The sequence below is a fragment of the Triturus cristatus genome, chromosome 7 (genome assembly GCF_964204655.1).
Source record: "Triturus cristatus chromosome 7, aTriCri1.1, whole genome shotgun sequence".
Taxonomy (NCBI): domain Eukaryota; kingdom Metazoa; phylum Chordata; class Amphibia; order Caudata; family Salamandridae; genus Triturus; species Triturus cristatus.
The window spans coordinates 212566513-212591423 of NC_140590.1; the positions used below are offsets into that span (position 1 = coordinate 212566513).

Sequence of the window (24911 nt, forward strand, 5' to 3'; positions counted from 1 at the left end):
GAACATTAACCATGACAAATTGCCCAGTGTATGGAGGCAACAGAGGAGAGAAGGCTTCGCAAGACATTAGAAGCCACGGTGTCGTAGCACCAGCAGGTGGACCCTAGCATGACAAGTGTAAGTTAACTTTCAAAGCTTGTCCACCACTATTCATACTGAAGTTCACCTCCAGTCTTGAGGGCAGGCCTATGAAGCAGTATATTATGGTTTTTAAAGCGCTTGCTGCCTCCTTCCTGGCCTCCAGCAATTTTCGGTAACAATAAAAATGCCATGATGACTCTGGTGATTAATGTTCTTCGTAGAGAGAGATCGGAATTTTGTCTAATGGAAGATTTGACTCATAGAAAGGTAGCTCAGAGGGTTAATGTACCTGCTGCAAAGAACATGTACCATGCAGATCACAAAGTGCACATAATGTAAATAGGCCAGTGGGCTACTGCTTTTGTCAGAGAGATCCTTTTGTTACTTGCAGTTTATAAGTTAAAATCCTAACATAGAACAGTGAGCTATTAACTGTCATCTACTCCGCAGCAACACAAGTCACATTTTTTATTAACTTTTGATACGTTTGAGCTACAAACAATTTATTAGTTTAAATGGTCAGATCATGCTGCAGATCTTGCATTATGAGGCAAATATGGCAGAGCCATTATTATTTAGAAAACATTTGCAGACTAGGATTTTTAGCCATTCATGTTTGAACTGCTGTTTTGGAAAAGGGAGAAGTGCTGATGACAGAAACTCCATGGCTCGGAGACAAATGGCTTGTGCTTCCACATTTTATCGTATTTGGGGACATTCTGTGATTAGAAGCATATCCCACTTTGTGAAAACATTTTACTGTCATTAACTCATTATAACCTTAAATAATCATGTGTATCCATTGGTTGATAAAACTGGGCAGTGAAACCAAACAAATACAAAAATTTGGGATGTTTGCGCCTCTGGTTCTGCCCCCTGATCCAATCCTTGGGTTATTCCGGCCCTCTGATTCTCCGCCCACAGTTTCCCTACTTTTTTTCCCCCACTTCGACCACTGATATATCATGTTGCTGGATAGTGGGAATACCACACCAGTAAAAGTACCATACCTATGATATTATAAATTCCAATAAACTGTTGACTAGCAGGTAGCCCACTGTACAACCTGATTAATGAGTCATTATCACACTGTTGTTAACAGGCACATTTTGTAAATATAGGACCTACATTTACAAACGTTACTAAGGATTCTGTATGGTCCCGTTATTTGCCAACTGTGTCCACTGGCGGACTCGGGGCGGAGGAGGTCCATGCGGTAAGTCGTGAGGGGGTGACACCATGAGTTACCCGCACTGGGTGACACCAACCCTAGTGACGCCACTGATAATGATAGGACTATATACTAACCTGATTGATTTATTTCTGCACTTATATTCTTTAACTAAAACTTTTAAACTTTAGCCCGTGTCTGTCGTTCTTATTGAGAATGTTACGGCTTCATTCTAAAGTACAGGATTTAACAAAATAGAGAGATGGGTCCACCATGGGAGCACCAACGTCCACAAAGGGCCTACGTCTCTTCCGGTCCAAGATGACACTGCATTCGCCTTTCCTCGCGCATCCTTCACAGTTTATTGCCAGGAGTATTTTGTACGCACAAGATCTTTCCACCAACGTAGATCTATAGAAACGAAACATGTGAACATCACTTGTGTATTTGTATCAAAACTCATAATACTGCCGAGATCTCAGCCCCAAGCCACTGCGTCACGTGCAGCAGGATGTGGCCATGCCCTCTTTACTGGCTGTTACACGCACACTCTCTTGACCATCAGACTTCCTCCAAATATATCGTTCTGCTTTAGCACTTCTCCAAAAGTCGCCGTTTCAGGAACAGGCGGTTCTTGTGAATATCTTTCGTGCATTCATTCCCTCATCATTCTTGAACCTTACTTGAAGACACCCGTCGGATGCTGGCCCCCCCGAGTCATCCATGTGCCTCTGTTCATTGGTCTATTTTTATTTCTGCAAGTGGTCGAGGGTCTGCGGAGCTTCTCTGGTAAGACGTGCCTTAGCCTCAGCACATCTACGTGGATCATGTTGTGTTTGTTAACAATGGTTTCAGATAAATAATGAATATATCTTTAGAATTTACTGTCAAAAATATCTATCTGTCTGTCAGTGCTTTAATGTTTCTAAAATAACAGTGGTTTTTCCATTAGCAACGGTCTCTGCAAATAATCCTGAAGGAACGCCCACCAAACTACGGGCGCAGCCTTTTCCTCATTCTGTGACTTTTCGTGCTTTGGAACATTTTTGGCCAGTCGTCTTGGTGAGAAAAGTAGCATTTCACTGTCAGTGCTGTACTTCTGCAAAGAAGTTCTGATCACTGCAGAAATAATGATTTGCAATGCAATAGGTCTCGCATTATAAAAGTGTGAGCAGTTGGCATTGCTAATAATAATGCAACACTAGCTTTTGGCATTGTAAATGATAATGGCATTTATTTATGTGATTGTTTTATAAAATAGATACAAAAAGGCATTGTCATGAACAATGCCAATAGCTTAAACTTTTGCAAATGCAAGACCTATTGCATTGCAAATGCTTGTTTCAGTACTGCCGGCTTTTTAAAAGTTTTAGTCACTACTCAAAATGAAATCCATTGTATCAGCATCGCCAGTGCTCCTTTATGTTTAATGCCATAAATGAAACACAATCTTCTAAGCAGATTGATAAATAGCATCTCCAGCCCCGATCACAATGTCTCACTTCATGCTGGACAGTGGGCACCCTGTTTTAATGCAGCGCAAAGACGGGGTGAACTAATGCATAGCCTGAGATCTATCAGTCTCCGAGGCTCAAAGCATTCCTTGCAACAGTCCGCTGTGTCAAGGCATTGCCATGTGTAAACTTTCCCGAGGTGTTCATCGTGTTTGGTGACAGCGTATTTATGCTGACAACCCAAAAAACTGTTTGTGGTTGTGTGTGTGTGTGGTTGTGTGTGTGTGGTTGTGTGTGTGTGGTTGTGTGCATGTGTGGTTGGGTGTGTGTGTGGTTGTGTGTGTGTGTGTTTGTGTGTGGTTGAGTGTGTGTGTGGTTGAGGGTGTGTGTGTGTGGTTGTGTGTGTGTGGTTGTGTGTTTGTATGTGTGTGTGTGTGTGGTTGTATGTGTGTGGTTGTGTGTGGTTGTGTGTGTGGTTTTGTGTGTGGTCTTGTGTGTGGTTGTGTGTGTGGTTGTGTGTGTGTGTGGTTGTGTGTGTGTGTGTGGTTGTGTGGTTGTGTGCGTGTGTGGTTGTGTGTGGTTGAGTGTGTGTGTGTGGCTGTGTATGTGTGTGTGGTTGTGTGTGTGTGTGGTTTTGTGTGTGGTTTTGTGTGTGGTTGTGTGTGTGTGTGGTGTTGTGTGTGTGTGGTTGTGGTTGTGCGTGGTTGTGGTTGTGTGTGTGCTTGTGTGTGCTTGTGCATGTGCGTGTGTGTGTGCTTGTGTGTGTGTGCGGTTGGGTGTGTTTATGTGTGTGTGGTTGTGTGTGTGTGTGTGGTTGAGTGTGTGTGTGTGGTTGTTTAAGTGTGTGTGGTTGTGTGTGATTGGGGGTGTGTGTGTGTGGTTGTGTGTGTGTGTGTGAGTGTGTGTGGTTGTGTGTGTGTGTGGTTGTATGTGTCTGATTTTGTGTGTGTGTTTGTGTGTGTAGTTGTGTGTGTGTGGTTTTGTGTGTGTGTGTGGTTGTGTGTGTGTGGTTGTGTGCAGCCATTTGCCTGGGGACACAGAAAGAGGTCTTTCCTCTCTCCTAATTAATGGAGTAATTATCAGAATACTGAGATTACAAAGAGTCTGGGCTTTTGTTGAATCTTTCCCAGATCTAGCAGGCTTTTTTAGGCAGAGAAAGACAATATGCAACCTAAAGTGGCGCTGGATAAAGATAAAATAAGTGGCCGGTGGTGGATATGGAGCAGAGATATAGAAGAGAGGGGAAGTGAGCGAGAGTTATCGACATTCAGAAATCTGAACATTTTGAAGCACCCCATGGCAGAAACCTTGATGTGGTAAGCAAACTCTGTGTTTTTTTTTTTTACCAGGAATAAAAGGAGGGCCTGTAAAGCAGAGATAAGAATGGACGCCAGGCGCAGAAGCAGGGCATTCCGCGCCTGCAAGAATGGGTCTATTGTGCACTTAATTTACCCTGGAGATGGTGAGAGGCTGGTGAAAGTCTTTCTCATCCAGAAACCTGAAGTCCTAGGGTTGTGAGGGCCATATTATCAACAACGGCGGTAACATTATCGCCGCTTTAGCGGCATGTTACCGCCGTTGTTGATCTGGCTCACGGTCCTTTATAATGGATTATGCTGGATATTTTATTTTATTTTATTTATTTATTTTATTTTAGAAGTTTTATATAGCGCTAGCTCCACCCGGGGGTATCAGAGCGCTTTACATTTGCATAAAAATTATTTAGGACAGAACTGAGCAAATAGTTAAAATAGTGAGGCAATTATACATGAAGGAATAGAAGAATCAGTTGAGTTCATGCCGATAATAATAGTAAGGGGAGCAAAAGGGTAGGTTCAGTGGATAAAAAAGCGCCTGGAGGGATAGGGTATGAGAGAAGGCGATGGAGGGGAGAAATTAGGATAGGAAGAGAGAGGTAGGGTGGAGAGGAGTGGGGGCTGTAGAAGTGGGAGAGGTGAAGGGGAGAGCGGTAGTGTCAAAGGGAGGAGGGGGTGGGTAGCACAAGAATAGTAGGAGAGGAATTAAGTACCCCAGTATTGATTGAGCAAGTGTATTTTAAGGTCTTTTTTTAAACTGATATAGGAGGGGGTACAACGGAGAGCTTTGGGGAGGGCATTCCAGAGGCTGGGGGCTTTTCCAGAGAAGGAGCGTGCCTGCGAGGCTTTTTTCTTTAGTAGCGGGGGGCGAGAAGAAGTGCGTTTCAGCTTCTCAACGTCCGGGAGCATCCTGCTTTAGTGAGTTTATTGGAGAGGTAACTTGGTGTCTTTTGATAGAGGGCTTTGTGTGTAATGCAGGCAATTTTATATGAGGATCGGCCCTCAATGGGAAGCCATTTGAGTTCTTTGAGGGCAGGAGAGATGTGTTCAGAACGTTTACAGTCGGTTGTTAGTCTGGCCGCTAAGTGGAGGACCGATTTGATGGGGGCAAGGTGAACTTTGGGTGTTCCAGAGAGTAGAGCGTTTCCGTAGGCAATCTTGGAAAGGACTAAAGATTGGATAACCGATTTGAAATCTTCCGCAGGAATGAACGGTTTGATTTTTTTTGAGAAGCCGGAGTGAGAAGAGTGCTCCTTTTGCCGAATTTTTTATATGGGTATTGAGCGCAAGTTTATTGTTGATGGAGATGTCAAGAGCTTTAACTGATTCGGCTAGGAGGAGAGAGCAGTTAAGGGCATTAAGGTCAGTTATCCATGTTTGGATGGGGAGAGGGTTGTTTTTGGGAGAGAAGAGAATGATTTTAGTTTTGTTTGGATTAAGTTTGAGATGATTTGCGAAATACCAGGATTGGATCTTGGATAGGGCTGAGTTTAGGTGTAAGATATCAGAGTGGGATTTGATTTTATAGTGCAGTTGGGTGTCGTCAGCATACAGGTGGTAGTTAATTTTGGCTTGTTTAAGTATGAGGGTGAGGGGTTCCATAAAGAGGTTGAAGAGGGCCGGCGAGAGGATAGATCTTTGGGGTACACCGAGGGAGACCGATGCAGGGCAGGAGAGGTAATTTTGAATTTTGATTTGTTGTTTTCTGTGTTGTAAGTATGAGGTGAACCAGTTTAGGACAGTGCCATTAATTCCGAAACGATCTTTGAGTGCATTGAGTAAGGTTGAGTGGTTAACTGTGTCGAATGCAGCAGTGAGGTCAAGGAGGATGAGTATGCAAGACTCACCCTTATCCAGTGTGAGGTGGATGTCATCTACAATGTTAAGCAGGGTGGTTTCGGTGCTGCAACCTTTGCGGAAGCCAGATTGAAGGGGGTCAAGCAGGTTAAAAGTGTCAATATGCTTGTCCAGTTGAATTAGGGCATATTTTTCAAGGGTTTTGGAGAGTAGTGGGAGGTTGGAGATAGGGCGGAGGTTGTTAGGGTCATTAGGGTCGGCTTTGGGGTTTTTGGGGATGGGCGTGATTTGTCCCAGTTGGAGTGAGATAGGAACACATCCAGAAGAGAGGGAGGCGTTAATGATGTTGGTCCAATAAGGGACAAAGATGTGCTTTAGTTCTTGGGTGAGGGCTGATGGGAGTGGGTCTTTAGTGTGTGAGGATGGTTTTAGTTTGGATAAGATGTTAAAGACTTCCATTTCCGTCACAGGTTGGAAATTTCTCCATGCGGCTTTATTTTTAAGGAGTGGGGTGGGGTGGTGTGGTACAGGAGGGGTGGAGGAGGGAGGGTGTGTGAAAGCGATAGAGATAGGGGGTGGGATCAGGGGTGAGTGTGGTGTTAGAGTATTATTCAAAGGACATGTGGGTGAGGGAGGGAGCTGGGTTACATGGAAGGAGAGATCAATCTTGGCGTTTTTTTCAGAGAAAAAGTTAGCAATTTCTTCACATTTGCTAGTGGAGGCCGACAGGTTAAGGGGTGCCTTAGTGGATTGGTTTCTCACGATCTTGAACAGTTCTCTGAGTCTGTTTTTGGAGCGGGAGAGTTGTACGCGAAAGAAAGATGCTTTTTCAAAGAAAATTTGTTTTTTGTAGGTGGATCTAGCGGTTCTAAGGAGGGCCAGATGGGAGGGAGAAGGGTGCTGTCGCAATGTCCTTTCGGCAAGTCTAAGTGAGCGTCTTTCCTTGTTAAGGTCAGAGGTAAACCATGATTTGGAGGGGACATTTCTTTGTGTTTTAAGTTTGAGCGGGGCAAGTTGATCTAAGACCTCAACGACAGTTTTGTTAAAGTGCTCAGTAAGATCGTTTGCATTGAGAGAGTGTGGTATGAGACGAAGTTGGGTTTGAAGTTTGGACTCCAGAGTGCCAGGTGGGATTTGCTTAAGATTTCTGGACACTGTTGTGGCCTTAGTGCATTTCGCTGGGGAGGGCGGGGTTGTGGGGGAGATCGTGAACAAAATAAGGTGATGATCGGACCAGTCGATAGGGATGATGTTGGATACGGACGCCACATCAGTGTTAGAGACGATGGCGTCAAGGATGGCTCCTTTGGTGTGGGTGGGGGAGAGGCAAAGTTGTTTGAGGTCGATAGTCTCTAAAAGATTAGTGAGGAGACTGATTGCGGGATCCTTAGGTTCATTCCAGTGAAGGTTGAGATCTCCTAGGAAAAGGTTATTGGTGTTAGAGAGTGACGATTGTGTGATAAGTTTAGATAGTTCTTCGGCAAAGGGGAGAGGCTCACCGGGTGGATGGTATATAGTGTGTAGTCGAATTGGAGGGGAGTTTTTCAACTTAAGTTCAGCTCCAAGATATTCGAAGGTAGTAAAGTTTGTGTTCTTTGAGGGGGAGAGTTGTAGCTCGTTTTTAAAGATAATTGCTAAACCTCCCCCTATTCTTTCCGATCTGTCTTTTCTGAGTGAGGAGTAGCCAGGGGGGATGAGTAGGTCAAGGATAGGTGTCGAATGATCTTTGAGCCAGGTTTCATTGAGGACGGCAATGTCAATATCATCGTTAAGTATAGTTTCAGATATTTCGGTCGCATGTCGAACAGCTGTGCGGCAGTTCACGAGCATACAAGATAGGGGTTTGGGGATGTTTTTGGGCTGAGGGTGTAGGTGAATGGTGGTAAGTTGAGGGGGAGGTCTGGGTGAGCTGGGGGAAGAGTGGATTCTGCAAGTCCCCATGATAACAGGGATGTTAGAATGAGGGAGGAAAGGGTCATTAGGAGGGAGCTTGTCAAGGTAAGAGTCGCAGAGGTCAGAGATGTCGGACGTGGAGTAGACTCTCAGGGAGCGAAGAGGCCTGAGTGTACGGCTGAGTAGAGGTGTAGTTGGCCAATGCTTAGGATATGGGCGTTTTGGGGGGCTGGAGCATGAAGAGGAGGTCAAATAGGGGCGGGTTCTGGAGTTGAGAGAATTGAATAGCTTGAAATCAATTCTGAGTCGTGTAAGTTCTGAAACCAAGGTGGAGATTTTGCAGTCAATGTTACGAAGTGTCTGAGTTAAGAGAGTGAGGAGAGGTGAAGTTGTGGTAGAAGTAGGGGGTGGTGTGGGGTCAGTATTGCTCATGGGTGGAGGGTTATTGTTGGGAGAGGGAGAGTGGTCATGGGGGGCGTGAGGGTAGGGCAGGGATTGTGTGAGTGGGCAGGTCAGAGGAAGGTCAGGAGGTGTGGTCCGGGGTTGGGAAATAGAGAGGGGCGAGGTACAGGATGCCGAAATAATGGAGGTAGGAGATAGGGACAGAGGAGAGGAAAGGGCGTGCGGGTTGTAGGGAGAGGTAGTATCAGTGTTGGGGGTAGGGGTGGAGTTAGGAGAGGGGGAGGGGAGGGCAGGGAGGCATGTGGCATCCGGTGTTTGGACTCGAGGGGAGTTTACGAAATGATTTGGGGTAGGAGGGGGTTGGACACTGGGGAGCCAGGAAGTTTGGGGATGGAATGTGAGTTAAAGGAATTGGAGGGGGAAAAATTCCAGAGGGGTGGCCGGATATGCTGCTGGTGTGTGCGTTCGGAAAGTAGGAAACAAGGGGCTGGACACACATGATTTCCCCGCAGCAGGGAATGCCAGAATGAGTTTAAACAATCTGAGTCCTGCACACTCCTCCCCTACTGCCTATGGGGATGGAAGGAACACACACAGCCTGTTGCTAGCAGCCGCACGAGTACACTGTGGAAGACATATGGCCTGGTACTCCCCGAGTCCCCTATTTACCTTTTGTACCCGTCGGCCTTGCATGGATGAGGTTTCCCTCCCTCCTTCAAGGCAATTAATAAGACCACTCCAACTTTACTTTTTGGATTAGGGGGAGTAACCCCCCGGCCGTATTTATTACAAAATTAAAAAACATTATTTATTCACATTATGTATAATTACGCAGAAAGTCCGGAGACATTGTTAGACAGATGATGTAACGTGTAGGCCTGGGCCAAAATTCCGTTCCGTTCGCGGAAATTGCGATAATTTGGAATTTTCGCGTTCTGCGGAAAGCGCGAAAATGTCAAAATTTCCGCATTCCGCAGCTTAGCGATAATTTGTTTCTTGCTCGCGCTGTAAAATAATACATTCTCGCGTGCGTGCGATCGCCTTACCTGAATCCCCGCGTTCGCCGACAAGTTTTCCCGATCCGGTCGCGTTCTCCACGAGATGTTGGATTGTTGGTAGCCATTTGCACTGTCTCGCGACAGTTCGCGCCCGCAGTAACATCATGCGTCGCGCGATCACGTCTTTCTTCTCGCGATCATGCACCGCGAGACAAGTGAAAATAAGATGGCCGCGCCCGCGAGCAACCATATGGGTAAGTTGGCGAGCCGCGACAATGCAGAAAATACCGCTAACGGGCGGGAAAAAAACTTCTGCATCTTCGCGATATTTCCACGTGTTTGCGGAGATTTTTAACATTTTCGCGATAATTTGTAAAAGTGAATTTCGCAAATTCCGACCACCCCTAGTAACGTGGCTAAACTTAAACGCTAATACACACAACACTCCTACCGTAAATCTAACAATGCATATATTCATTTTCTGCGTGTCCCCTCTAGAGCCTACGGCAAGGTCAATGACTGGCAGCCTCTAGAATCCCAGCAAACTACAATTTACTCTGCCGGAGTAGGCTTGTGCATGCGCAGGGGGTACAGCTTATCGGACGGATATTCTCCCCCGGGCCCCCCCTACGCCTTGTGCCTTAAACTCCATAAACGGGGGCTGCAAAATTCTGCATACTTGCGCCCTGATGCGCATGCGAGGGTGGCCACAGGCCCACTGGGAAGATTTTATCCCCTGGCCCCCGCACCTCGACAGCCTACCTACCTGCTGTCACTGCCCCTGGAGTTACATGGTTCTGACTGCTAAGGACCGAAGACTATGCTTACCAATCATGACCTTACCGCCTGACCGGAGACACACACAACTAAATACGACATTATTGCCTAAAACCAAAATTCATGTACTGAGATTTTAATAAATGTTACATATTTCAACTACCTAGACTCTGCATAAAAAAATCCTGTACTGACATAATTACAAATATCAACACTTTTATTACAAATTCACCAAATCATCATATTTACATTCAATCTTCTCTCCTGAGATACCTGCAATGAAAGTTAAATGAACAAAACCAATACATTACCGAGAAACATATTGCAAATGCCGGCTTTAGGGGATGGTGGGTGGGTTAAACAAATTACGGGCCACTGGTGGCCCGGATGCTGTGCCTGCGGGGAGCAAAGAACAAGAGATTGTTCTGCTCCCCGCACCCCCCCTTTTAAGGGGAGACACGGGCCAAGCCGGAGTAAACTGGTCATAACCCCCAAAGTTAGGTGCCCTAGTGAATAGTGCTTCCGGTTCACGGCCCCCCGTACCCCGCCTATGGTACCCACACAGGAGGTGAGATTGCTCCCACCTCCTACTAGCCCCTGGCGACCGGTATGACCACCATAATGGCGGCGCGCGCTATTCTAGCTCTCGGCCTTATCCATATGGCCTGGTACTCCCTGAGTCCCCTATTTACCTTTTGTACCCGCCACCCTTGCACGGATGGGGTTTCCCTCCATCCTTCAAGGCAAATAATAAGACCACACCAACTTTACTTTTTGGATTAGGGGGAGTAACCCCCCGGCCATATTTATTACAAAATTAAAAAACATTATTTATTCACATTATGTATAATTACGCAGAAAGTCCGGATACATTGTTAGACAGATGATGTAACGTGGCTAAACTTAAACGCTAATACACACGACACTCCTACCGTAAATCTAACAATGCGTATATTCACTTTCTGGGTGTCCCTTCTAGAGCCAACGGCAAGGTCAATGACTGGCAGCCTCTAGAATCCCAGCAAACAACAATTTACTCTGCCGGAGTAGGCTTGCGCATGCGCAGGGGGTACAGCTTATCGGACGGATATTCTCCCCCGGCCCCCCCCTACGCCCTGTGACCTTCAACTCCATAAACGGGGGTTACAAAATTCTGCATACTTGCACCCTGATGCGCATGCGCGTGCAAGGGTGGCCACAGGCCCACTGGGAAGAGTGTCTTCCCCGGCCCCCGCACCCCGACAGCCTACCTACCTGCTGTCACTGCCTCTGGAGTTACATGGTTCTGACCGCTAAGGACCGAAGACTATGCTTACCAATCATGACCTTACCGCCACAGCACAGCATAGTTGCCCGACTATCTGTCCTCCCCCTCAGCCAACTAGAAAGGTCATGCCCTGCAACTCGCCCACCCCTGGACTCAACTAACCCTTTGTCCCATGCGAGCCGGGCCATTACCCCCTAGGAGCAAGATACGGGCTGCTGGTGGTCCTCTATTCTTGTTTCTGACTTACGCACCCTGGCCTCTTGAAACTGCAGGAAAAATGAAAATAGAACATCCGTCAATGTATTGCCCCACTAACAGGCTAAAATGTACACTACTGCACATGATACTATGTAACAGTGTACTGATGCAAAACTTCCCCCTGAGTCACAGGTTAGAGAAACTTGCAATTCATATGAAACAGAACCAATGGGCTACCCCAAATCAGCTGAATCCAAAACTGCAGCTTGGATTGGCAAAACCTGTAACTCTTCTGTCCCTGAACTGGACTCAACTAAAAACTCTTCGCCCCAGGCGAGTCGGGTTGTTACCCCCTAGGTGCATGTACATGAAACTATACTCTCGTTCCCAAATTACGCACCTTGGCCTAGTGAAACTGCAAGCAAACATGAAAATAGCACATCCGACTGTGTATTGCCCTACTGACAGGCTAAAACCTCCCTACTGTACATGATACTATGTAACAGTGTACTGATGCAAATTTCTCCCTGAGTCACAGGGTAAAGAAACTTGCAAGTCATGTGACACAGAACCAATGGGCTACAGCAAGTCATCTGAAACCAAACCAGCGTCTTTGATGGCGAAAAACCCATGACTCTTGAACTGAAAGATAGTGAAGTGTAACCCATCGCCACGTAGCAGAAGTGGCCCTGGCAGCTCGCCGTCATTGCGGTATGGGTCACTTCCCAGGCGTAACCTTCATGGATCCACCATACATAAAGGAACCTAAAACACAGATGGTTAGTGCTCCTAGCCTTTGGATAAGAGATACCCTCTTGGTCCCTTACGCTTTTTCCTACCCTCAGCCCAGGTTGCAGAGGTATGGTGGGACAACGCGGACATCGAGTGCGCAAGCAAAAAACGGCTGCCTAGGTACTGTCTGCCACCACATATGCAGCTAGTGCGAAAAGGTATCCCCCTGTAAAGGCACAGGGTGTGCAGGCATTGTATGATATGACCTAGGCATCTAATGCCGGAATGCGCCCAAGCGTAGATACCGTGACACGAAACACGGCCATCCACTGCATAAGTGTTCGGGCACAAAGGGTGCAGAGGAACTGTTACACAATACCTATTAATATAAGTGTATGAACACGGGGGGAGGTGACAAACCTCCAGGTAAATAAAGCTTGATTGCACAAGCACAAAAGGGGGCGCATAGGTACCATGTGGCACGGCACTGACATACTAATGCCTAAGCGTTCAGGCTCAAGGGTGCCGAAATACTGTGTGATACAATACATAAGTGATCACAAGTGTATGAGCACAAGGGTGCATAGGTACTGTGTGACAAACCACAGGCATATCTGGTGAACGTGCACCAGCACACAGGTGCAGAGATATAGTGTGACATAACCAGCTTCCAATGCATATGCGTCCCTGTGATGGGTGCATAGATGCTACTTGACAATGGATTCCTAAGTCCTATTCGTATTTGTAACAGCACCCGCGTGCCTATGGCTACTTGGCAGATTCCTAATTCACATTTGTAACCCCCCACGTGTGCCTAGGGAACTCTTGAAGGTCTAAAGGCCTGGGGTGTAGTGACATTACAGTACCAATACTGTACGTAATTGACCGAGGCAGGTGCCTCGCGAGATTGACATCAAAGACTTGGAGTATATTGACGTGACCTCACCCCGGCTTGGAATGTCTTGATGTAATGCCCATAGTAAGCAGTCATGTTTTACTCTGGAGGAAACGTCAATGACCATCCCGTGGCAAACTATTGGACCCTTCATGGATGCGCAGCATCGCGTTCCTCGCGCTTCATATTGACCATACACATTCGCACTCCACGAGCAAGTTCTAGCACAACATTGTGGCTTGCAATTAGAGCGAGCTAACCAGCCTGTCTACACGTTTTAACAAGCAGGGATATGTTCGCATTCGCAAGGCTTTGTTTGTGGAACTACCAGAAAAACTGGTAATTTACCGTATATATATATATACCTTGCTGGCTGACTGAAGCAGGGCTTTTAAAACTTTACATTGACATAAGGAGCGTTGCATGTGATTTTCAATGAGAGCGCCCAGCATCGCACCATTTGCATTAATTGAAGGAACATCATATTTTTAATTAGGAGTGCCTAGCATAGCACCGGTTATATTTACCTGAAGAACATTGAAATCAGACTTTCAGTTCTGACTGCTTAGCATAGCCTGCACAGTGCCATGTGCATTAGGTGAGGCACATTGAAAATCATAGTACCAAATAAGAGCACCTAGCGGATGTATGTCGTTACAACGCACACTTTTACAACGCATGCACTTACAACGCATTTTTTACAACGCAACATCCACTACAACGCATTCCATTACATCGCATGACACTACAACGCATTTTTAAAAACTACCTTTACAACGCATTCCATTACATCGCATACTACCTTTACAACGAATACCATTACAACGCATAATATTACATTGCATTTAAGGTAAGTATTGGATATTATAGGGGTAAAAATTACTATTCTTACTCCAGGGGGTGCAGCAGTAGGGTAAGTGTTGGATAGTATAGGGGTAAAAATTATTATTCTTACTCCAGGGGGTGCAACAGTAGGGTAAGTGTTGGATAGTATGGGGTAAAAATTACTATTCTAACTCCAGGGGGTGCAACAGTAGGGTAAGTGTTGGATAGTATAGGGGTAAAAATTACTATTCTAACTCCAGGGGGTGCAACAGTGGGGTAAGTGTTGGATAGTATGGGGGTAAAAATTACTATTCTAACTCCAGGGGGTGCAACAGTAGGGTAAGTGTTGGATAGTGTAGGGGTTCTAATGTAATATTATGCATTGTAATGGTATGCGTTGTAAAGGTAGTATGCGATGTAATGGAATGCGTTGTAAAGGTAGTTTTAAAAAATGCGTTGTAGTGTCATGCGATGTAATGGAATGCGTTGTAGTGGATGTTGCGTTGTAAAAATTGCGTTGTAAGTGTAGTGCGTTGTAATAGTTGCGTTGTAAAGGTTGTTCCCCGCACCTAGCATAGCACCAGGTACATTTACTTGTGGAACATTGAAATCAGACTTTCAATTCTGACCGTTTGGATTAGCCTAGATAGGGAACATTACGAGTGCGTAGCATAGCACCGGTTATATTTACCTGAAGAACATTGAAATCAGACTTTCATTTCTGACTGCTTAGCATAGCCTGCACAGTGCCATGTGCATTAGGTGAGGCACATTGAAAATCATAGTACCAAATAAGAGCACCTAGCGGATGTATGTCGTTACAACGCACACTTTTACAACGCATGCACTTACAACGCAACATCCACTACAACGCATTCCATTACATCGCATTACACTACAACGCATTTTTAAAAACTACCTTTACAACGCATTCCATTACATCGCATACTACCTTTACAACGCATACCATTACAACGCATAATATTACATTGCATTTAAGGTAAGTATTGGATAGTATAGGGGTAAAAATTACTATTCTTACTCCAGGGGGTGCAACAGTAGGGTAAGTGTTGGATAGTATAGGGGTAAAAATTACTGTTCTTACTCCAGGGGGTGCAACAGTAGGGTAAGTGTTGGATATTATAGGGGTAAAAATTATTATTCTTACTCCAGGGGGTGCAACAGTAGGGTAAGTGTTGGATAGTATGGGGTAAAAATTACTAATCTAACTCCAGGAGGTGCAACAGTAGGGTAAGTGTTGGATAGTATAGGGGTAAAAATTACTATTCTAACTCCAGGGGGTGCAACAGTAGGGAAAGTGTTGGATAGTATAGGGGTAAAAATTACTATTCTAACTCCAGGGGGTGCAACAGTAGGGTAAGTGTTGGATAGTATAGGGGTAAAAATTACTATTCTAACTCCAGGGGGTGCAACAGTAGGGTAAGTGTTGGATAGTATAGGGGTAAAAATTACTATTCTAACTCCAGGGGGTGCAACAGTAGGGTAAGTGTTGGATAGTGTAGGGGTTCTAGTGTAATATTATGCGTTGTAATGGTATGCGTTGTAAAGGTAGTATGCGATGTAATGGAATGCGTTGTAAAGGTAGTTTTAAAAAATGCGTTGTAGTGTCATGCGATGTAATGGAATGCGTTGTAGTGGATGTTGCGTTGTAAAAATTGCGTTGTAAGTGTAGTGCGTTGTAATAGTTGCGTTGTAAAGGTTGTTCCCCGCACCTAGCATAGCACCAGGTACATTTACTTGTGGAATATTGAAATCAGACTTTCAATTCTGACCGTTTGGATTAGCCTAGATAGGGAACATTGCGTGTGACTTTCAATGAGAGCGTCTGGCACACACTCTGCACTTTTCCATTGAAATCAAAATTCCATTTATATTAGAACGCCTATCATAGCACCAGTTGCATTACGTAAGGAACATTGAAATCAGACTTTCAATGGGGGCGCCTAGCATAGCACCATTTCCCTTAAGTGAGGAACATTGTAATCAAAATTTCAAGTAAGAGCACCTAGCATATCCAGTTGTATTACCTGAAGAACATCAGATTTTCAGAGAGACTTAGAGAGCGCTGAGCCTAGTGCCAGTACCTCACATTTCCAAATGAGAGTGCTAGCGTAGTATCAGTTGCATAACCTGCGGGACATTGAAATAAGACTTTTCAACTAGAGCACTAGCGTAGAACCTGTCGTGTTAGCTGGTGGCCATTGACATATAGCCATGACAAGCTGAGACCCACTCGCGCCCACTGCACAATTGGGGCCAGATCACAAGATCTGGGCTCAGAGCGTATTTGACAAATAGCCTAGCTGAAATAAGACATGGTATTGGGAGCACTTTAGCATAGATTTATAGCATTATATGAGGACACATTCATATTTGTTAGGCACCGGTAGATTACACGACCTCCTGCCTTACTCCTTCAAACAAGGTGTAGACACCCCCTGACCACATGAACAAATCCTTGCTCGAGGGCCTGATCCGCGCATACATATAGCGCATCAGTAATTACCAAGAGGCAGGCTCTTAAACAAGTGAAATCCCTTTTTAGATTCAAAACTTTCTGTGAAGTTTCCAAGCAACACCGATGTTACACCCGACACATGGCTGCCCAATTGTAACCCACAGCGCATCAGTAAGTACAGAGGCAGGCTACTAAAAAAGTGAACCCCTTTGAAATTAAACTTTCTGTGAAGTTTCTAAGCCGCTATTGAAACAATCTCAACACTGATGTTACCCCCGACAAATGGCTGCCCGATGACAACCTATTATGGGCATACATACAGCGTGTCAGTAATTACAGAGGCAGGCTATTAAAACAAAAGTGAACCCCTTTCAAATTAAACTTTCTGTGAGGTTTCAAAGCAGCCATTGACGTGATCTCAAAAAACTGATGTTGCACCCGACAAACGGCAGCCCTATGGCCTACATGGGCCCACTATCGCGTGCAAAAATACCACAATACTGGGGGCGGTGCTGGCCCAGAGCACTGGTTTGCAGCAAAGGCACGCATGCCATTTAGTGTCCACAGCTAAAATTGCTTTTGATATCAAGACAGTTCTAGCATGCCATCTTTCATACTAGTGCAGAATCATATTTAAAGAAGTTAAAACATAAAAAACCTTTCAGCGCTCTGCTGCTACCCATTTTTAATTCCGAGTCATAGGAACCACATGACAAGTCTCTGGTCGCAGGCTTGGCATGCATGCACATACAGCGCGTCAGTAATTACCTAGAGGCAGGCTTTTATAAAAAGTGAAACCCCATTGAATAAAACTGTCAGTGAAATTTCAAAATAGCTAATGATGCGATCACAAAAACTGACATTACGCCCGATGAATAGCTGGCCGATGATAACCTCCTATGTTACACAGAGGCAGGCCAATAAAATTAAACCTCTACTATGAGCAACAGTATCATATGCAAAATACCACCACACTGGCAGCAATGCTTGAACACAGCACTAGCTTGTACCAGAGGGACGAATGGTAAAATGTGTTATGTGAGGGCGGTAGCAACAAACTGGTTATGCGACCCAGACATCACAGCAGTTAGTGAAAGTGCACTGAGGGGAAAACGCTGCTAGTTTATTTGGCACGAAGAACAAACCCACACGACTGACCTATATGCCAGGAACACAAGTACACTGGCACCAGATGTTAATTAAACAAGCCACTATGGGACATATGTATCAACATCTCCATTTGCGATTCTCAAATAGCGATTTTTTGAGAATCGCTATTTGAGAATTGGACTCATACCTGGAATCTGGCTTTCACTCCTCCCTCTCTCCACATTTGCTGCAAGGTGTGGGCGTAACTCGTATCCTCCTCCTGCCCGGCACGACAGCTGTGGCGAAAGGAAGCGGAATCCGGTGCGGTGCTGGAGTAGAGACGCAGCAACAGGAGACTGGGAGCGAGGAGAACCTGCTGGTGCCCGCCGCGAGCCGTGAGCCGCGACCCGTGACCCGCCACCCCCCCGGTGTAGGCCGTGAGCCGTTCCGAGCTATCGCAGGTGAGGGACTACAAGGGCAGTGGGAGCGGGAGCGGCGCTGGAGCAGAGACGCCTGCCCGTCTGCCTGCCTGCAGCGACGCGTTTACGGTGCTGCGGGAGACTGGAAGCCGGGCGGGTCCCGTGAGTCTCGTGAGCCCCGTGAGTTTAGGGAGCCACAGGAATCCCACACCCAGGATCTCCAGCACACCGCGCATTTGGCAGCAGCAGCAGCTAGCCGCTAGCCGGCAAAGAGGAACAACCAAGGCTTGGGTAAACTGCTACTGATTTATACCAGATATCAGCTATCATCAGACATTATCAGACATCATTAGTCATTTCCCAGACATTTTCCAGACACCTGACACCTGTGGAGTTGCTGGCACCCTCCCACAATCCCCACTATGTGCCCGGAGGAGTGAGTGCAATGTTTGGCTGACCCTCCTCCCTTTCTACTATCTGGCTTGAGGGGTGGCTTGCTGGTTTGGTACGACGGTCGGCAAGCTCAAAATTCCATCTTGAGTGTTAATGAGCTTTATGAGCTCACAGAAGAGAGTTGCCCTCCAGCGCGGTCTGCAGTGTAGTATACTTAGTATACTCATTACCATCAGAGTAACTCAAATAGGAGAAGTCGATTAAGCAGTGGCTAACTGAGGCTCCTTTCTCACCCTACTCCTATCTTACCCTACTCCTATCCTCTTTCTAACTCCAAAACTTCACCTCTTGTGGGCTGTAGCAGGTTTCTTTACCTTCGGGGTGGCAACAGTCCGAATGAGATCCGGAAGGATAAGGATAAGGAAAGAGATGCCGATATTGCCGTCTAAGCCTAGGCGGGGGAGAGAAAAAAGGCAAACCCACGCCCAGCTCAGCTCAGCGCCTGCACTCATCTGCTGGAATCAAGAGCACGACCGCGCAAGATCAAGCAATAGAAACAGAAACAGTAACAGAGCAAGAGCAAGAGCTTAGTAAAGGTATGAAGCAGTGTGTATCTACCACTGCCACCGTCACCAATGCTACTCGTTCTAACCAGCCCAAGATCTACACAAAGTTTCACTTTTTAAAAGATATTGGGTCAGCGCTGTACTCAAGTAACGCCGCTCTTACAGGATTACAATCTCCCATGTTGCCTATGCAACTCAATGCCTCAGCTCAAGTAGGCAAAGAGGACTTACACCAGGTTAATCAACCGACCAAACAACTGTCAACTAGTTTCACATCACAAGAAGGGCCTCCGCCGGCTCAATTGGATATCATGGCTACCAAATTAACAGTGACCCCAGGGCCAACAAGCAAGAGGCCAAGAACAAGCACGGGCCAGCTAGGGCGGTCTCTAGGTTCTCCAAGGGACCAGCCCGTGGTCCAAGTGCTAAAACAATCCTTAGAAAGTTTGGAAGCCCCAAAACCTACGCAGAAGGATGGCGTGGGACCAGGGAAACACTCTGCTAACGAATGTGACACAGAGTTAACAGAGTCAACAGAGCCCTCAATTGCAGAGGAAAAAGAAATAAATAGTGCTGCAACTATCATCAGCCACACTAGTACAAGCAACAGCTTATACTTTGGCAATCTCAGCGACGTTAACACCAATCTAAGCATGGGCATTGACCAGGGAAGTGGAAATTCAAGTGGTAAACCAACAGCAAACCCCCTTTTAAACGTACATCAAAGAAACGAACCGGAGGATTCAGGGCCAACAGACACAACCTCGATTAGGGAAAGGAAGATGATCACGACCACGATTGCCTCATTGACAAATACAAGCATACCACTACCTGACTCCCAAGAGCATGAGCAGGATAACAATCCGGAGGGCTACCAATTAAATTCAGAAGACTCACCAGAGCTAGGGCAGTTCAGCCATCAAATCTCCCCCAAACACCCAAGCAGTACAAATCAGACGAACTTTATCGCCAACGAATCTGAATTGGCAAAGGCACAAAACATCAGCGCATGGGATTCTTTACTAAACACAATTCAATTGGCCGTAAACGCCTTGCAATTTCAATCAGAAAAAATGGAGATTCAGCTAACATTACTGAACACTTTGGCCGTCTTCACAGCTGGTATAGATGAAAAATTGGGAAACTTAAACAGCCTGATTATAAGAGCCCAAACAACTTCTAATCTCAAATGCAATTGTGACCAGGTTGTTGAAAAATTATCTACTTTACCCTTAATGCTTAACAGCATGCTAACGGAGATTAAAAGTGTAACGACAAAAGCAACAACGACAAACACAAAACACATGCCGGTGGTCTCAAATACCGTGGAGGGACTTGAAACCAATAGTGTGGCAGAAATTCAACAGCAGGGCAGCGTCACTAAGGCAATTGCAACGGCTACCTCTAGAGTCTTCAAAAATGGCGATGAATCAAAATTAAATGCGAAACAGCGTTGTCAACAAAAAAGGAAAGGCCAGAATCAAAAGCCAGACAAATGTACGTCTTCCTATTTCCCTATCTTCACCTATCCGCATAATAGTCATGCCAACCATGAAAACATCCTCGACACCATAAGAAGTCCATCAACACAAGATCCTTTTCTTGTGAATACTTCAGAACAACCCCCGGTACCTGTAAGCTTTCAAAATCTGACTTTGTGCCCCTGCACACACATAAACAAAGACAAGCCAAATCAAACAACAACTATGTCAATTTCTCAACAAGAAGTAGGGAGAAGTCAAAGAGACCCAACTGACCTAAAAATAACAAAAAATCCGGTGACAACTCAAAACAAACAACAAAAACAGAACTCTGATCAAAGGAGTTCACCTGGGACAGCTCAAAACAAACATACGCAATCGAAAGAAAAGGTCAGTCCTGTCAGTCCTCTGTGCGCACCTATACATGACAATCTACCCCAACACAACCAGAATCCAACACAACTCCAAGGGGAAACAAGGGACGCCCAGGGAAGGAAAGTGATGCCTGACAGGCTAACGCAGGCGCTACCATCAACTGAGTCTAAGTACCAGGAGCAAGCCAATGAATGCATCAATTTTAGGTCACCGGCTAACAAGGTACAGTTTAGGTGGGGAGGATTAACACAAACCAACCCCATACAAAGAACTTCTGAGTCACCCTTAGGAAATCACAGCACTGAGGATGCAAGTAATAAGGGGGAAATACAGTACAAAGCTATAACTAGCGGCCTGCTCCAAACCGATCAAACGGAAAGAATAAATCCAACGCATCTGGAAATAAAAAAACTAACGCAAGAGCCAACAATTCTGGTCTTTCATCCAACATATGTCTCTCGGGGACCTCAGGATATACTTAATCGTGGCAACATTCTAAAACTATTTAAAGCAATCCCAATTTTAGCCGCGACAAGATCAACGGATCTAATATCCATAGAATTTGTAAACACCATCAATCTTCAATCAATGGAAGCAACCAAAACAACATGGTCTTCCAGCGGTACTGCGAAACTAATCCTGGCTGAATCACAAATCTTCAAAAAATGGGGCATCGAGATTTTTCCATTTCAAATTCCAGCATACCCGGCACCACTAATAATTACTGAAGGCATAGGTCAACAAGCGGATGATACACCACCAACCAGCATCCTTAAGGGCGCCCATGGGAGATCTCGCCAAAGGAGCATTGATGACTACAGGTACCAACAGGAACTAACAACACAATCACGGGCCCCAATTTACCAGGATCATAAAATGGAAGCAATATCACGCACCATAAAAAGATGCACAGAGCAGGATTGACCATATCAACAAGTTGGAACAACTGGCCGGTCGAAACTCCCTTTTCTTAAAGTCTGTTCTTGGAACATACATGGCCTAGCAGCCAAAATAACTGACCCAGACTGTCTAAACTACATCAAGGCCCATGACATAATTCTACTCCAGGAAACCTGGGTCACGTCCCCGATACAAATTGAGGGATATATGTGCCATTCTACACCAGCAATAAGGTCCGGAAGATTTGGCCACAGTTCTGGGGGGTTGGCCATTTACATTTCAATAACTCGCATACCATCTGTAACAACAATGGATCTAAACTCAAATGTAATTTTATCAGTGAAAACTTCAATCTTTATCGAGTACAAAGAAACAGAGGTGATCTGGATAAACTCATACATCCATCCTAAACGCAAAACAAAAGACGCCACAGAGTTAATTAAACATGTTACAGAAATCTCTATGGCGCAGGAGAATCCATTGACAATTCTGACAGGGGATTTCAATCAATATCTTATAGGATCGGCCCAGGGACACGAGGTAGCGTTGCAAACAGGGTTATACAACATACCTAAACAACACGCTCCACAGCAGAAGAATAAGAATCGAAGTAATAACCACCTATTAGATGATCTGGAACACTTAAATCTGCGTGCACTAAACGGTAGATTCCCAGACGTCATTCCACCTGTCGCCTCATATTATTCTTCAACAACCAGCTCAATCCTGGACTACTCCTTCGCAAATCTCGCACTTTTTGAACATATTGGCGGATTTAGAATGGGGGACAAAGGAGACAGTGACAATCGCCCACAAGAATTTCACATTTCTTGTACAGCAACAAAAACTATCAAGCCGGAAGCAACCCAGGAGTTTATATATACCTCTAATTTACGGAGGATTAACTGCACAACAACAAACGCAGCTATTAAAGCAGATGCTGCAATCCAACTCTTCAACGAACTAGTAGATGGCCCAGGAAATCAAAGAGAAATCTGGGAAAAATTTACTGACATATTTACAAGTCGACAAGCAGTAAACTACAATAACAAGCGGAAGCTACAGATCGCAAATAATAAGAACAACATCTCGAAAACAACTCGAGCAGAGATAAAGTCTCTTAAAAAAACAATAAACGTAGCTCTGCGCAACCTAAGACACTCACCGTGGAATACTCCTCTTCGAACAAATTTGAAAGAGCAAAGGGCAAAACTGAAGAGATTGAAATGGCACATCAAAAGAGATTCAGAAAATGAACACTGGGCAAAATTACTAAGTGACATAAAAAGCAACAGCAGTCGCTTTTGGAAAACAGTCAACGGAATTATCCATCCACATCACACCGGAATTGGGTCAAACATAACAGAATCAACATGGGTGAATTACCTGTCAAGCCACTTCAACTATACTACTGAAAAACCTGGCAATTATCAGACAAGCTTTTTTACCCCGCAAGATCTTGTCAGTCAGCCCTCAACTGAGTCGTGCAACCAAGAATTCGAACATAATGAAAACCGCCGACTAGGTCTCATCAGCCATTCCCCCCCGACAATAATAAGAAAACAAATCGCAAAAGGAAGGAGTGAAGGAGCACCAGGTCCAAACGGCATCCCCCCGGCACTCTATAAGGCTAAGTCCGACGCCTGGGTGGAAATCTTTCATTCTTTATTCTCGGACATCAGGCGGTTGGAAATAATACCAGCACTTTGGAAAGGGTCAATTATAGCACCAATCCACAAGAAAGGGGACAAGGCTGATCCTAACAACTACCGCCTAATAGCACTGATAGACAATGAGGCGAAATATTTTTCAGGCACAATACTTGAAGATTTAATATCCTGGGCAGAGGTTAGTTCAGTTATACCGTGGAATCAGACTGGGTTTCGTAAATGAACAAGTACCACTACCAATATTCTTACACTATCCTTAATAATCGATGCAGCCAAAATTTCTAAACAACCATTACATCTGTGCTTCATTGACTTCAGTGCTGCCTTCGATAATGTGGATAGAGGCAGACTATGGAGGAAATTGGATCAATGGGGTGCACCAGCACCTATTGTAAATATGCTGAAGATTTTACACACAAACACCTGGGTGCAGGTGAAATTAGGTGATGGCACCCACATCTCCAAAAAAATCTACACCACAAAAGGCTTGAAACAGGGTTGTGTGCTCGCACCAACCTTGTTTAATTTATATCTGGCCGATCTGCCAAAAGTACTCAATGCTTGTAATTCTCATTCCCCGAGGTTAGGTGGGACTGTACTGTCCAACCTAATGTATGCAGATGACGTAGTCCTGCTTAGCCACACGCACGTTGGACTACAGAACCTCCTGACGGCAATGCAGAACTACGCCGCAGAGAATAATCTAAGGATAAATCTGCAAAAAACACGGACGATGACAATCCACAACAACAAAATGACCCGCCAGAGAAACTGGTTTCTCGGTGATAGAAAAATCGACGTGGCTGACGAATACAGATACCTAGGAATAATAACAGACAAAAGAGGCTTGTTTAAATCTCAGATGAAGGAGGAAAGAAGAAAGGGCACGATAATGGCTATAACACTAAAAAATCTTGCATAAAAACTTACGGGGCCGCTTTTGACCCCCTTATTAAAGGTTGCTCAGGCGAAAGTTCTTCCCACAATTGCATACGGCAGCGAAGCAATGCGGGGCAGAGACGCCAAGGAACTAGACAACCTATAGGTCAAAGAATACAAACAAATGTTCTGTCTTCCGAACTACACCTCTCCAGCCCAGGTTAGGTTGGAGTTCGGGCTCTTACGACAAGACCTCGCAAGACAGGGTGCATATATCATCTGCTGGTATAAGATCAAAAGTTCTCCGTCCCATATGCTTAACAGTCTGCTGTGGCAAGATCTTCACCACAGAGACACGTCTCAAGCCAGAGCTTACCTTCAGTCAGCTCTGGAACACACTAAACTACAGGAACTCTGGAACGACCAAATCGGATATCACGTATTTAAAAAACTGGTCTGGAAAGCCATCAAACAAACGTCACTGATCGAAGATAAGGCAACCTTTTCTAACAGAGCCCACACCTGGATGACTCTGAATACATATAAGTCACTGTCCCCCCAAACATATTTTAATCAGGGGTATTCTAAAGCAGTAAAAATAAGTTTTCTGAGGTTAAGATTAGGAATTCTACCTTGTGCCCAGCATCTTCCGCCATGGCAACGGCTGACAGCACAAGACTATTGCAGCTTGTGCAAAACTAAACAAGGTGAGATACTACACTTAATATGCCTATGCAAAGATATGGCTCAAGACCGGCAGAAACTTCTAAAAAATCTATTCAATATAAATGGTATTCGAACTAGGAGACAAGCGGTACTTGCCTGTTTCAATCCAGATAACACTCAGCTAAACT

The 24911-nt window shown here is 45.2% G+C and overlaps 1 protein-coding gene across 3 annotated transcripts in view; it reads left to right on the top strand.

The window, feature by feature from the left end:
- The first annotated feature begins 1912 nt into the window (after window positions 1–1912).
- Window positions 1913–24911, top strand: part of LOC146809243 (sialoadhesin-like) — a 506671-nt gene continuing 483672 nt past the window's right edge. For 2 of the 3 annotated variants that reach the window (XM_085616068.1, XM_085616071.1), the window contains exon 1: window positions 1930–2041. In XM_085616068.1, coding sequence (XP_085472194.1) covers window positions 1953–2041 — 89 coding nt within the window. In that variant the 5' untranslated portion in view covers window positions 1930–1952. Of the gene's footprint in view, window positions 2042–24911 lie in introns of all 3 variants that reach the window. The other variant, XM_085616069.1, reaches the window with a different exon arrangement.